The 14,545-nt window shown below is 38.6% G+C and overlaps 1 protein-coding gene across 2 annotated transcripts in view; it reads left to right on the top strand.

Moving 5' to 3' along the window:
- The window catches only part of LOC150081783 (lachesin-like), a 466,088-nt gene that overhangs the window by 429,435 nt on the left and 22,108 nt on the right, over positions 1 to 14,545 (top strand). The window contains exon 9 of one of the 2 annotated variants that reach the window (XM_090379658.1): positions 4,520 to 4,600. The exons of the other annotated variant lie outside the window; for it this stretch is intronic. Within the exon in view, the coding sequence (XP_090235784.1) occupies positions 4,520 to 4,600 (81 nt within the window). The remainder of the gene's footprint in view (positions 1 to 4,519; positions 4,601 to 14,545) is intronic. 2 annotated transcript variants of the gene reach the window in all.

Below are 14,545 nucleotides of genomic sequence, written 5' to 3'. Positions count from 1 at the left end.
TGAACTGCTTGTATTGTGTGGTATATTTGCTGTTTATTTACCTGAGACCGATTAACTCAGTCACGTTGTGAAAAAGACCAATAAATATTCCTCGCGCGTTGACGAGATTCGAACTCAGGTCTTTTCCATCCGGTGTGGGGAAGACCGTGATCATACCAACTGTGCTACCAATTAGGCCATGTATATTAATGAGAGAGAAAACACGGCAGAAAGAAGGGATTAAGTTAAAATTATATAAAATAACATAACAAAACAAAAGTAAAAGAAGAGCAAAAAATTCTTGAGAAGGTTGCAAACACGAATAAATTTCTAATAGATCTGATTGCCCAGGACAAACTGCTTCCTTTTTAGAAACGGTACAGCCAATGGAGCAGCACGCTACCAATGAATTTATTATTATTAATCCAGAAGGAGCACACACCAAGCAATATTAATGCTAATTAATATATTTTTAAAATGTTAATGTCGATTAACGTTAATTGATTGACTGAAGACATGCAATTGTTTGTCCAATCCACTAGGGAGGAACCAGAGAAATGGCGGCCATTGAGTATATACACTGCCTTACTATTAATACCCGGATATCCCACCATAGATGGGGAAACAGGTCCTATGATGCAACACGTCACAGTATCTGCTATAAATATGCACACTGGGCTTCGAACAGACAATTGCAAAAGTGGTCATGCAAGATGACACGTTCAACAGAATTCACAGACTTTCAACATAGAATGATAGTAGGATTAAAGAGTTCTGTTTGTTTGTTTTTTTGGTTTTTAGGAGCATTAGCAACTAAGACTATATTGCTCCGACATATGCGGTGGTCATTCCCTGACCTTTCCGCATCCTCCGTATTTGGTGGTGACGGGCTCGAACCCCGGTCTAATCAAGAAGCGTGTGCTACGCACTGCTGCTCACACCTGGCTACGGAGGCGCCTAAAAGAGTTCTGTACGAGACATCGCAGCCACTCTGGGGATCCCTAAGTCGACGGTTAGTGACATCATATGCAAATGGAAGAGGAATGGGACTGAATGTGCCAAAAAACGGCCTGGCAAACCCCGAAAACTAACAGAACGGGACAAGAGAATTCTGCGAGGAACTGTGCGCCAAATCGTAATTTGCCATTGTCTCTAGCCCTCTGCCATTGTCTCACAAACCCTTTGTGAGAGTATTGGGACTAATGCCAGCTCTAGTATAATACGAAGGACACTCCATGATATGGGTTACAGTGGTCGTGCATCTGTTTACAAGCCATTAATCACCTCAACAAATGCTAGACGCCGATTAACATGGTGGAAGGAGCGCGAATCCTGGACAGTAGAACAGTGGAAAACAGTCTTATGGATAGACGAGTAGAGGTTTGCACTCTACCAGTCTGATGACCATTCCTGCGTGTGTTGAATGTCAGTTGAACAGTTCCTTCCTGATTGTATCCTTCCAACAATGAAGTTTGGTGGAGGCAGTGTCATTGTATGGGACTCCTTTCATGGTTTGGCTCGGACCCATTAGTCATTATCGACAAAACCATGAATGCTGTGCAATACAGGGCACCCTGGACAATTACGCACTTCCAATATTATGGCAATACTTCGGAGAAGGCCCATACCTGTATCAGAAATACAACGCGCCATCCCATACTGCTCGGGTCGGAACAGAGTGGTTTGAAGACATGGGTGTGGAAAAGTTGGATTGGTCAGCCCAGAACGCTGATCTGAACCCTATCGAGCGTCTTTGGGATGTATTTGATCGTCGGGTATGTGCACGTCGAGATTGCCCAAAGAACAATGCCGAGCTGGTTGCTGTGTTAAAGGCCAAGTGGAGGAACATATCACCTGACATTTATAAAAAGGTGGTTGAGAGTATGCCGCTAAGATTGAAGATCGTCATAAAAGCAAAAGGTTTCAGCACAAAATATTAAATGACACAATAAAAGCTCTTTTCTGTATAAAGACAGGTATCTTGATATTAATGGTAGCGCAGTGTGCATTAGGATACCTTTATTCTCGAGATGGTCCTGTATTGCATCGCAGTATGGTTTCGTGTAGTGGCGCTGTTGTGTTGAAAATATGGTAAATTACTGTGACGAGGTAAAAAGCAATTGATGCGAGAAATAACTTTGACATTATATATCTGGATCTTAGTAAGCCTTTTGATATAATTTCTCATGAGAGATTATTGTATAATTAGAGTAGGTTGCGATAACAGGAAATAGCCATTACTATATTAGTAGCTGGCTAAAGAAAGGAACCAGGTGGGCAAGAGCAGCAGCAGTGCATAGCACACGCTTCTTGATTAGACCGGGGTTCGAGCCCGTGCCCACCAAATACGGAGGATGTGGAAAGGTCAGGGAATGACCACCCCATATCCCCGAAGCAATATGGTCTTAGTTGCTAATGCTCCTAAAAACCAAATAACAAACAACAATAAAGAAAGGAAGACAGAGGGTGATAAAAATGTGTATTCTTCGGAGTGAAATGCAGCAGCAAGTGGGGTCCCACAGGGATCGGTTCTCCGACCTCTCGTGTTTCTTATATTGATATTTAAAAATTTGAAACTATCAAATCTAGTTCACGACCAGGCTATGCTGCTTGAAAAGGATTTGGATCTACTGCAAGTATGGGCTTTGAAAAATAACAGCTAAGTTTAATGCTATCAAATTCAATGTATGTACTACACTTGAGGAACAGAAACACAGGCGTAGTTTATATAGATTAAGGGAGAGAAATTAAAGTATGCTCAGGATGAAAAAGACTTGAAGACTGCGATGCAGAAAGAAAAGGTTCAGTATGCAGCATAAGCACGCAGCAATAAGGGCACAATGCGATATATGCATGATCATCAGAATTTTCCAAATTGAGAGGAGATCATTATCCCTTTCTATAAGCCGATTGTGCGACCGCATTTTGGAACATTGTATCCAGGTCTGCACGCTACATCTAAAGAAAGATATGGAACATCTAGAGAAGGTGCAAAGAAGGCAATTGGTGAAGGGCATCAAGCATTAATCCGTGAGAAACGTCTTGGAAGGTTGTAGATCATTATAATTATGTTGCCTGCAACCGTGACCGAGGAGAAGAGCTTGTCAAAAGAGTCGTGTACAATTAGGTATACGAACAGATTACTCCAACACAAATACCGCAAGCACAGAAAACCGAACTTACATACTGCTAGGCGAGAACCAGTGAGGTTGGGAAGAGGGAGTTCGGTAGCAGTCCAGGATGAAACCAGCCAAGATCATTAGGACGGAGCCCAAATAAAACCAGACGAAGTAGATAGTAAATATATTTTGGATAGGGAAGGGAAAATAAATATGACAAACTGTATAACATAACAGCAGTACAGAAGATTGGGCTCAAGTGACTAGGGGGCGGGGGTTGTGAACCTGTTTGCAAATGAATACAGTATGCAAATGAATATTGAAGTGCAAGTTAGAAAACTAAACACAAACACCCTTCATTCATTGTGGCTGGTTGGCACTGCGTCAACCATTGTGACTGGTTGACGCAGTGCCACTCACATTCTAGCGAACACAAATCTGGCACATTGCTAGGGAATTATAAGGAGTGAAAGACAAATGAAAATGAAATTAGACTGTCAGAGTATCAACAATAATAGTATTCAACGGGACCAAGCCATAATGTTTCGTAAAATAAAATACTTTTACTAAAAAAAAAAAAAACTTATGAAACCCTTTAACACCCAATTACAAAGTGGGTACCATGATCTTGAAATGTCGTACTTCTCTATGTTTATGAAAATTTGTAGTTTTTAGAACTGAGCCTGTGATTTTAGTTATGGCCGAAATATCCGAAAGGTGCTTGTTTCTGTTGAAGTTATCTTTGTTTTTATTGATGTGTTTCATGCTTTTGCATGAGTTCAATATAGCTCAATGAACTATTTAATTATATTTTACTTAGAAATTAAATATCTATTTTCCCGATGAACTTGATTCGTCTCTACATTAGATTAGAAGTATCTACGGTTTGCAATTCTCGCATATCGGAATCTTAAAAGAATAAACTAACCAGGAATGTTCAAAGATTCAAATTTGTCGAAAACATGTCCAGTCTCTGAAACTAAATTTCAGTTATCTCCAATTTGATGGCTGTCGAGATTTGAAGGAAATCGAATTTCACAGAAATTTCAGAAGCCATTGAGTTAAATTTTAATACTGGAAGTTCAAAATAAGCGATTACTTGGTTGAAAATCATTAGACCAACGTTCCCGACTATCTAAATCAACACTGGATGGTGTTGGACAACTACCGGATTTGCTGTTTGTAGTGTTTTATTCATTATATAATTTATTTTTTATGTTACTGTAATTGCCTATCAATATTTCTAATCTTTGTCCGTCTGGGTTTTCAAGAAACGCTTTGACTTTTGAAATTAAAAATTAAAACTCGTCCATAATTCTTTTTTGTTCTTTCTTTCTTCCTGTGTGTCATTAGCATTTTTAGTCAATTGTAATCGAACGTACCTTGTGAATGTTATTCTTCTGTCTTTTTCTTCTCTGCAGCATTTCCTCAGCATCAAAGTTTAGGATCAATGAAAGATTCCACAGAGGATGTCAATAAAAGGAAGAGACCTTTACTTACAGGTAACCACTGTTTTCATTTATTTTCTTCATTATATATGGGCAAAATGTTCTGTGTGTTTTTCTGGGAACTTGCAGACCTCCCACCTTCCATTTGTGATACGTGCATTGTAATTACCACTTGGAGAAGTGACATATTTCCTTCGATATTGTCCTTAGATAAAAGTTTCTTACTTTAGCGCAGTTTTGCGTACCCTGTCAGGCTTCTCCAATAAATTGTTACTCGGTCCCACCTCATGTAATTATCTTTGGATGGATTTCGTCCGGCGGAAGATCTGGCCATCTGATTTACGAGATAAAATTACGCACTTTCATTTTTTCAGGGATTGCCAGCGATAGAAAATTATTTTTCTCTTCCACCGTTCACGTTGGGTGGTATAAATCTCCTTTCGGATCATTTTAGTCGTATATAAGATACTGGTCGAGTTGTTAGGTATTTATAGAAGACGCCTTTTTCCTGTTATTACCTGTGAGAAGCATATCTGGTAAAATGACTGTTTCATACCTGGTTGAACCTGGAAAACTGTTAAGTAAATTACAATACGCACTACGTTATAAAACAAACGCCATTTTTATTAAACAGGTCGCGTTTCATAAAATGTCTGATGATGCTGTTGATATCATCAGAGAAACGTCAAGTTTAACACAGTAGTGTTTAATTTTAAAATAATGTATATGGTAATTTATTCAATAGTTATCTGTCTCTGCGGTTTATCACTCAGAAGTTATATAAGGGAAACTGTTTTTACCCACATGGAAATGTTATCCGATTTCCTTGAACTCACCAATGAATATCGTTCTTTAAAGGTTCCTTTGATAATAATATAACTGATTACTCGGATTATGAGGTATCAGTGTGCTGTCTCTGTAAATTGCTTGTATGTTATTATCGATTTATCTTTCTTTTGTGGATGAAAATTCCACTTCCGGTGGGGGGAACTGGGGAACCATCGCCGGAGACCAATTAAATCCCGGATAAAGGTGAAATTTACAGATAATATACACGGAGCGATATTTCCTTAGTCGCTGATGCTTCTTTATTTGTTTGTTAATTTTTTTGTTTGTAGAGTTTTAGGCGCATCGGTAGCTTAAGCCATATTGCGTCGTATATAATATGACCGTAAAGTGCGTGTGTGTTCTGTGGTCGATATTTTGCTTGCTGGACGAAAAACGGAAATTTCTGAGAGCAAGAAATCATGCTACCCTCGCCTGAGACTCACTGACTGAGCCATGTTTTGAAAAAGACCCATAAAAATTTCTCGCGCCATCGTCGGGATTCCAACTCAGGTCTTTTCCACCCTGTGTTGGGAGGATGCTTATTATACCAAATGTACTACACACGAGGGCGGTTGACTAGTAGAAGAAAAAGTGTGACTATACATTAGAGCGATCAATACGCAGTCCGAATGTCCTGCCGTATCGATTCCTTCAAGTTTCTATGCTAGAGCTCTTGTTTTTAATTTTCGTTAATATTTTTAATGCTGGTAAATACAATGCCCTGCATCTAGATCACGGAAATCTCCACTTAAATTAGAAGCTGAGAGGTAATTTGCTAAACACTGTTGAAGGTGAGATGAACATGGGGATTATAATGCGGTCCGATATGAAGCTCTCTCAAAAGTTCTGCATAAACTTGGCTTCATCAATGGTTCATCTGCGCTGGTAGTACAGTGGTTATATTCGCCGTCCTCTTCACACCGGGAAGAACTGTCATGGGCTTTTTATTACTCCTTGGTTGAGTTAGTCGGTCTCTGGCTTGGATACCAATGTTTTTCCCAGGGAGACACGTGTTTTTCGTTTAGCAAACAGACAAGAGAACAGACGCAATTTATGGACACAATACACTTGGGCAGATGAGTTCGTTCTCGAATGCCTCTAATATAACAGTTTTTTTCGAATTGTTTTACGAATTATTTGGATTACCCACAGGCTCTTTTTTTAGGCACTCTTCCGATATTGCTGCGTGTTATGATTTTGTGTAACACTTCATGTGTGTCTTTAGAAACTATTTATTGTGTAAATTTTGCAGCCTGATAACCTCCTAAGTTCATCGGTAGAAGCTTTACTCCTGCCCATTGGCGGATTTAGGGGTGTAGGCATGGGAACACGTCCCCTCCCAAACTGGAATTAGGAACAAAATCAAAGAAACGACAGATTAAACTATCATAACTGAGATGAGAACTTCTACCCCACCCCAAAGGCGGATAAAATTTCTGGATCCGCCTATCAGAGGTCTGCTAACTGCAGCTCCGATTGAAGACCCCGTCAAGAATTCCTCCAGCCTTCCACGGATTCGAACCCAAACTCCCCCAAAAGAGCGAAAAGTGGAGAAAGTGCAGTACTGTCACCTGGAATAAGACCCATTAAATCCCTGTAATTCAATACACACTTACAAAAAATATATAAACTCCTTCTGTCTCGAGAATAAATGGGCATTTAGGAATAAACGGAAAAAATGCGCCAAAAACAGAAGTAACTTGATTGTAGTTTATTTATTTCGATTGGAGTTCTAGGCACGAGAGATAATTTAACGACACATAGATTATAATGGTAGTCAAAGAATTCGATGATGTAATTACACATCAGAAACTACAATAAACAAATATATTCAAACAAATGCAAAGATCACAAGCTTACAAAGTCTCAATAGGACTCTGCAAGCTTACAAAGTTCGTAAGCAAATAAATAAGACAGCAGAGTCTAAAAGAGTTCATGCATTAAATATTAGTCCAGTAAGGGGCACGTTGCATGGTGGTACAGGCAATGGACAGGTCAGTAGGTGTTTCTTTATTTGAATAGTACCGCCCGTAGTTGTGGTGAACTTAGATTCTTCTAATCCATTTTATCTTTTGATTATGGGAATTTATAGAATAGAAGATATTTTTTCCCTTCATTCCTGTTGTAGCCTCAGAAACAGACAAATATTTTAACATAGTTTCATTTCTTTAGCTAAGAGCTAAGATCAGCTTTTCAACGAGCTCTCTTGTACTGCATTACTTTCAAATAAATACTACTATCCAAGAGAATTATTTTTCTATTTATTTAAAAGGTATTTTCGCCATGACACTGTTTCGAAGATACTGCTGCATCAATTTCAAACACAGAGCAAAAATATTTTCTCTGCAAAGGCCTCTCTGAAATCGAGTCTTAACAGTTTAAATCTGGAATGGTATATGGGGTTTCAGTTTCGTTACACCAAGCAAAAGCATACCATGTGACATGGGCATAATTTAGGCGATGCATGCAAATAATAGCCCAGGAAGCTTATTGGTTGACGAAAACGAGTCAGGCATGGAATAGACAATGACGCAATGATGTTGCGCTATCAACCCGAATATTTCGCCACGCTCTTTCTTTCTTGCTTACCACTACAAAGACTGCAATTGAAGACAAGCAGCTATTAGGATATTCATATCAGGTATCTGTATTACTGACGGCTTCTCGACTTGGCGAATTATGGCCTTAGATGCCATTACACCATAAAATAACGACTGACGGCTTCAAGTTGGTTGTCTGAAAAGTTGACAAATCGATTGTTTGTTGTCCGATCTTAACCGTCGAGAAACAGGGTGACTTCATCGCTCTTTCGCTTATAATTACCGAATACAGACACGATATATCTTTTGTTCTCAAGAGAAAGTTTCCTGTAAATTTGGCTTACCGCTATAACAATCAACAAACAAAATAGGCAAACCTTTAATGGCGTTTATCTTCAGATCAATCAGAATGTAAAGAACTCGTAGGGTAATCTTTGTTACAGTCAACTGTATACATGGCAGCCTTCTGGTGCTGGCCGTAGTTCTCATGGAGAACTTTCATTTCAATACGTTCATTTTGGTTAAGGTCTGCTTTACTGAGATGCAGTGGCACAGTTGCTCCAGGACCCCAATATAGCGGACTCCGGAGCAGCAGGATTACTATTGGTCATGGACACCGCAACCGTATTTTAGAGCCTCTAAAATATGTGTCCCAAACTTCCTAACTTCGACATTGATTACGTGGAACGTTTTGCAAAGCCAGGGATTGGCAAGCAAAGCTAGAAAGTGGTGGAATCCTCTAGTATCACATACAGTATTATAATAAATTCTTACCTCTAATCCTCAGAGATAGCACACTGGTTACGATCGTTATCGTTCCACACCTCTTGTTTAACGTCTGAGTTTTGAATCCTCTCAAGAAGAAAGAAATTTTATGGCCTTTTACCACCCATGCCCAGTTAGGTGGTCTCCGAGACCGTTCAAGCACGGAAAACTCGGGTTTTTGTATACAGAAAACATGCAAACCCATGGAATACCTTGAAATCTCAAAGCCGTAGTTGCTTTGTCGTGAAAACCGTTTTGTGGAATTGTAGTCGAGTCTTATTCGCAGGCCATTAATATTATAAAAATCGAAACAAGGAGATAATTAATTATGCAAGAACTGATATATCAGCGAAATACGACAGATAGTCGATACCGCAACGGTTTCCGATACGACAGGAATTTGGTTGTGTATGACAATTTTATATCTCTTCTTGACTTGGGTTCGCAAAACTTTTTTTTTACGCAACATGAATAATCTTTCCATCATTGCTGATTCTATCTCTCTCCATCAAACCAAAATAGCTTTGGAGAAATAACTATATAATATGAACGGGTGGTTGGAGGGCTAAGCACTCAGCAAACCACAGCTAAGTGACCATAGCGAACTACTAGGCTTGGATGTGGATGACAAATTAGATTCGAATCTGCAATCTACTAATTAGAGCAGCGCTTAAGCGAAACGTGACCAACTGCAATCAGTGGTCTCGCCTTGGATGGTGCAACGAACGCTGTAATTGATTCAGAGAGCAGTGGAAATCAGTTCTATTGAGTAACGAATCTTACTACACCCTGTTCCAGCCAGATGAGTGTGGGTATGAGGGATGCCTGGAGAAAGTTTACTGCTGGAGTGTGTTGTGCCTACAGTGAAGTTCAGAGGAAATAAGGGTTATTCTGTGTGGTGCTATTCTCATGGCAAGAGAAACAGCACTTTTAGTGGATGTGAGGGAAACCATGAACGCCGACACCCACCTTGGCATTTTGAACAATTCCCTGCTCCCTAGAATGTAGCAGTTCTTCGAGCAAACGCATGTTTGCTTCATTGGGATAATACCAAATTCCTCTTCTCTGGTTCCGAGAATGGTTTATGGACAGAGTCTGAATTGGAACTTTGTGGAATTCTTATGGTATGAGCCGAAACGTCAGTTCGAGCGCCAAACCGATATGTCCGTACCAACAGATCAATTACTCACTGTTGGGCAGCAGGAATGAAGGACTATGTCCACTATAATCTGTCGTTCGTTGGTAGAAGGTCAACCCAAGGAGATGCAGTGTGTATAGTGGCTACAGGTGGACCGACACGCTATTGAAGTGACTTCAATGTGAAACCGATGTGTGTCCTGATACTTTTTCAAGGGTGGTATATATGTATATTCTACTTATAATCAGTGATAAGAGCAATTGTCGAAAACAGAAGCGGTATTTCAATCAATCCGCGTTAATTAAGAAAATAACTTGCAATTTTTTTTATAAAAATCGTAATAGCCAAAGGTGCTTGAAGACAAAATGAACATTTGAAAAATAACAATAAAAAATGAGAATTCAACAGAAACTAACATACGAGTATGTTGTATTTGAGATATAAAATCGCAATTCAGCTTATTTTTGAATAAAAATTATCTTAAATGGTTTTAATTTGTATTATTTCTTATCTTGATAGCCTAGTATTGTTATTCAGAAGCGCGTTGTTTAGAGAAAAAGAAGAACTCGCTCCTTTCCCCAGATGTCTTTATCCTCTCGTGCGCCAGAATAGTTTTCATACCTTAATTATCTTCCGTTTAATTCTCGGCCCATGGCGGACAAAAAGTCACCGAAATCTTCTCTTTGACGAATTTTCTCAGTAACTACCAATTAAAAATATTCGACTCTTTTAATAAGTACCACGGCCTTCACGAGCGACATATGCCTGTGTAACGTGACCGCATGCAGCTCAAGGAAATGAGATGTCAGCTTTGCTACATACATTATACATCAGAGGACAGGAAATTAATTATATCGCGAATTCCACGGCATTCTCCGGTTGCCACCCTGCGGAGCGCCATTGTGGGAAAAGAGAGGGAGACCGATGAGTCTTGCTGTTGTTATGTCTCTTCAAACACTCGCTTGCCATGTTTCGTAGCGCAAACTTTAATAGTTTTACTGGGGAGTATTTTAATTGACCTTTTTTTTTTTAATGCGTTAGAGGAGCATATCAGAGGCGTGATTGACATCGCAATTGAAAAAAACTACTTTGAAGGACTGGATTAAGTGTGTCCGATAATCAAAATCGAATGCGGGTTGGAAACGCGCCATTTTAATGATACTGGAATATTTTTTTATTGTTCTCTTGGACCTAGACCGCGTCTCTTCTCTTGAGACACGGTCCAGATCCAAGACAGGTTATGTTCTTGAACGTGGCCTCCTATTGGTGAGGAATTTTTCTCGAATTGCCTTACTGTCTTGCACAAATGCCAACTGGAGACGGTTACTCAAGCGGAACTTTAAAAAAAATCAGATTAACAACTATTGGGACTCATTAAACATGAGCTAAAGAATCAAGATTGTTATATCTGAAAATATTAAAACGGGAGGTGTACAAGCATCAGGTTGCTCAGTTTGATAAAAGTTCATCAAACTTCCATTCGTTTATAGTTTTTTATTCTTTTTAAATGGAGCAATTTGTGTGGGAAATGTTAAAACTGACTTTGAAGTAAATCGGTTTCAGCCGACGGTTGCATCTTACTCGTCGACTATATCCAAAAGAGAGTATTCAGGTTAATAAATAGTTCCTCATTTACAAATTCGTTCTAATCACTCTCACACAGACATACAATTTCTGCTGTATTCTTTTTTTTACGGATATTTCCATGGTAACCGTTTTTCTCAATTAGCATCTTTAATTCTTCCAAACTAGCTCAAGCACGAGCCCCAACATCCATTCGCAATTCCAATCCAAACTAGCCGAACAAATTTTTCTCTTCCTCATTTATTCGTTCTATTTCTGTTCTTTAGAACAACCGTCCTTCGTACAACCTTCACCATGTAAAAGTCTATTGGCTTTGAGCCTTTTGTATTTGGGTTCACCGCAAAAAACCCATAATTATATATTTTTGTCATCTTCTCTCTCTCTCTCTCTCTCTCTCTCTCTCTCTCTCTCTCTCTCTCTCTCTCTCTCTCTCTCTCTCTCTCCAGCCCTGTTCTGTTTATTCTTCCTTCTACGCCACTGTTTTATTCCATGCAACTTATTTATGTTTAGCATTTACCTATTTATGTATTTATTTCTATATATTATTATTTTTACTATGGGGAAATTTTATTACTTTTAGCACTCTGAATGGTTATTACATTTTTATGACGTGCATTTCGCTTCGGTTTATTTTCCAATTTTATACTTCTCGTATATTGTCGTTATTTACGTAGCCATAGAACACGTACATTGGAATCAGTATTTTTTTTTTTTTTTTTTACTGTATCGCATGTTTGGATCGTAAAAACCCAAACGAAATTTAAAAGTAGAAATAATTGGACTTTCCAATTGTTTCAGCGTGGTGAGGAATGGAGGCTATTTAAAAACTTACTAGAGAATTTACTCTGCTTGCAGGTAAAAGTGGTAATATCTGTCTCAGTAGTAATGAAATCGAGTGTATAATAGAAGACATTAAATCGGAAGAATACAGTGTTTAAGAGCAATAAATAAACATAGCACTGCACAAAAAATAGGACTAGGGAAACAAACTCTTTCATTTTAAAAGACTTTAATGTGCAGCTGCGTGAAATGGCGATAGCCAACGTCATGTGTTGTTTCTGCTACAGGAAAAACAATTTATAATGCTTATCCTTAATCCTCGACAATTACTGTATCATACATTAAGTGTTAAAGATTGGTATCATTGCAGTGTCCACTTAGCTGACACTGGAGTTTGATTTTTTTCCCGATTTCGCACTTTTATGCATAAACGAGAGAGACAAAATATTACACAAATTTCAAAATGTAAAACTGCCTGCATTTTCTCGATTAGTCCGAGTAGGTATTAAAGCAAATGGTAGTCCACATTAAATTAAAATATCCGTGTCAGAATATCTTAAAATTCCCTCATAATATATACAGCTAATTTTGTTTTGATCCTGCTGTAAACACAACAGTTCTCAAGTTTTGATGATCATCTTTTTGCGGGATGGCAGTGTAACATTTCTTCCATCAGAATGTGTTAGGACTCTCTCTCTCTCTTACATTGACTACAAATCTAGTTTGGATCGAAGTGTAAACACATGCGTTCCCAACAGGTGGCGCTTCCCACTGGAGTCAGCCATCTTGAAATAAAGACTGTAAACGCCAAAGTTGCTGGTGGATTGGGCACACACAAGGTAACCTCACGGGTCAGCCTTCTATATTCGGAAAGTGGGCAAAAAGAAATAGAGTTACGAAACTAGATTGTTATCGGCAATGGTTATACATTTAGCTGTTTGTTACTTTTCAGAGCGGATGTCTTCGTCATTCGTAGTTAACTTTTACCTCGTAAGATATTACCATGGCATTAAAATAAAATGTTACACGTATAATTCTCCGATGTGTAAACAATACGAAACATTGTGCAGCAGTGTCTGTTTTTCTCCCATCTAATCATGTTTTGCAACATTTTGACTTCCGTGCAAATATTTGCTGGGCCTTCAGCCTTCCTAAACTTCTAACGTTTGCTGTTTTCTGTCAAAACGAATCGCCGTTCGCAGCAACACGAAATATCCGACTCAGCTCAGTGAGCCGAGAATTTAAACCATCAAACCAGGTTTTATAGTCAAGAGAGAATACGCTATGCAAATATCAAATTTCTTCTTTTTTTTTTTTTTTCTTTTTTTTTGTTCGGTCGTTCAAGGATTGCTTCCACTCTAGTGGTACCTTTGAGACCGCATCACAAATAACACCACAAAACAAAGCAATGAACTGCAAAAACCCATAAGCGATTTTATAGCCAAGGACTATAAACTTCTGGAAACGTAATTTTCATTTCGAAATTAAAGTTTTCTTTATACTGTCGTCCTCAGGCTTCGACCAAATATCTTTGCGTATTGAGCCAGGTAGGGAAGCGTGTGGGAGGATTAATCCCAACGCAATTTACCGTAATGATTTCCATCCCGAGAATTTAATACCCGCGGTATATTTCATCTCATTTAAAATTTTCACACTTCGGACTGTTAGTATTTGATTTCCAAAACGCTCTTAACGTGTATTTGTTGCCTTTTCTATTATTAATGCAAGATAGGTAGATGAGCTGTTGTGCTTCGTCTATGATGCATTCCAAAGTTGTTTTCATACATGAATATTTCGTTATCAATTTGCCCTTCAACGAGCAAATGTCATAAGTCAGTAATTTCCTATAAACGCTTCTTATTATGGGTTCAAATCTCATCGTGAAGCATACATCGAAAGGGGAAGGATAATTTAATGTTATGGGCAGGCTAAGTCTAACACTGGTATACAGAAGCACGATTTAGGATTGCAACAATGAGTTTTTTCTTTAGAAATTAATTTAGAAAAAATGGGTCATCAGTATTTGCATGTAATTTATGCGGCGCGGTATATACTCTGTTATTAAGCTTAACGTTTTGAATTTGTTGCTTTTTTATTTTAATTTATGGCGTCATTTTACTATATTATTCGACACATTTTATTCATCTTATTCTCTGCATTGCCAACGGGGAAATCATCACCGCCTCTCAATTTTTTTTCTGTAGATGGTCCCCATTCCTCCAGGTAAATTTGATTATGTTCTTGCAAACGGCGTTTCTTTTCTTATTTCTCAGAGTTAACAAATTTTCCTGAGTTGCTTTGCTGAAAGAATTGATATTTTCGGCGTGTTATGAGATTTCGTGTTTCTTCCAGTACGCGCAATTT

Source organism: Mastigoproctus giganteus, chromosome 8 (assembly GCF_048544385.1).
Source record: "Mastigoproctus giganteus isolate SK-2022 chromosome 8, ASM4854438v1, whole genome shotgun sequence".
NCBI lineage: Eukaryota > Metazoa > Arthropoda > Arachnida > Uropygi > Thelyphonidae > Mastigoproctus > Mastigoproctus giganteus.
Note: the sequence above shows the minus strand (reverse complement) of the source record. Positions and strands in the feature narration are given on the sequence as shown.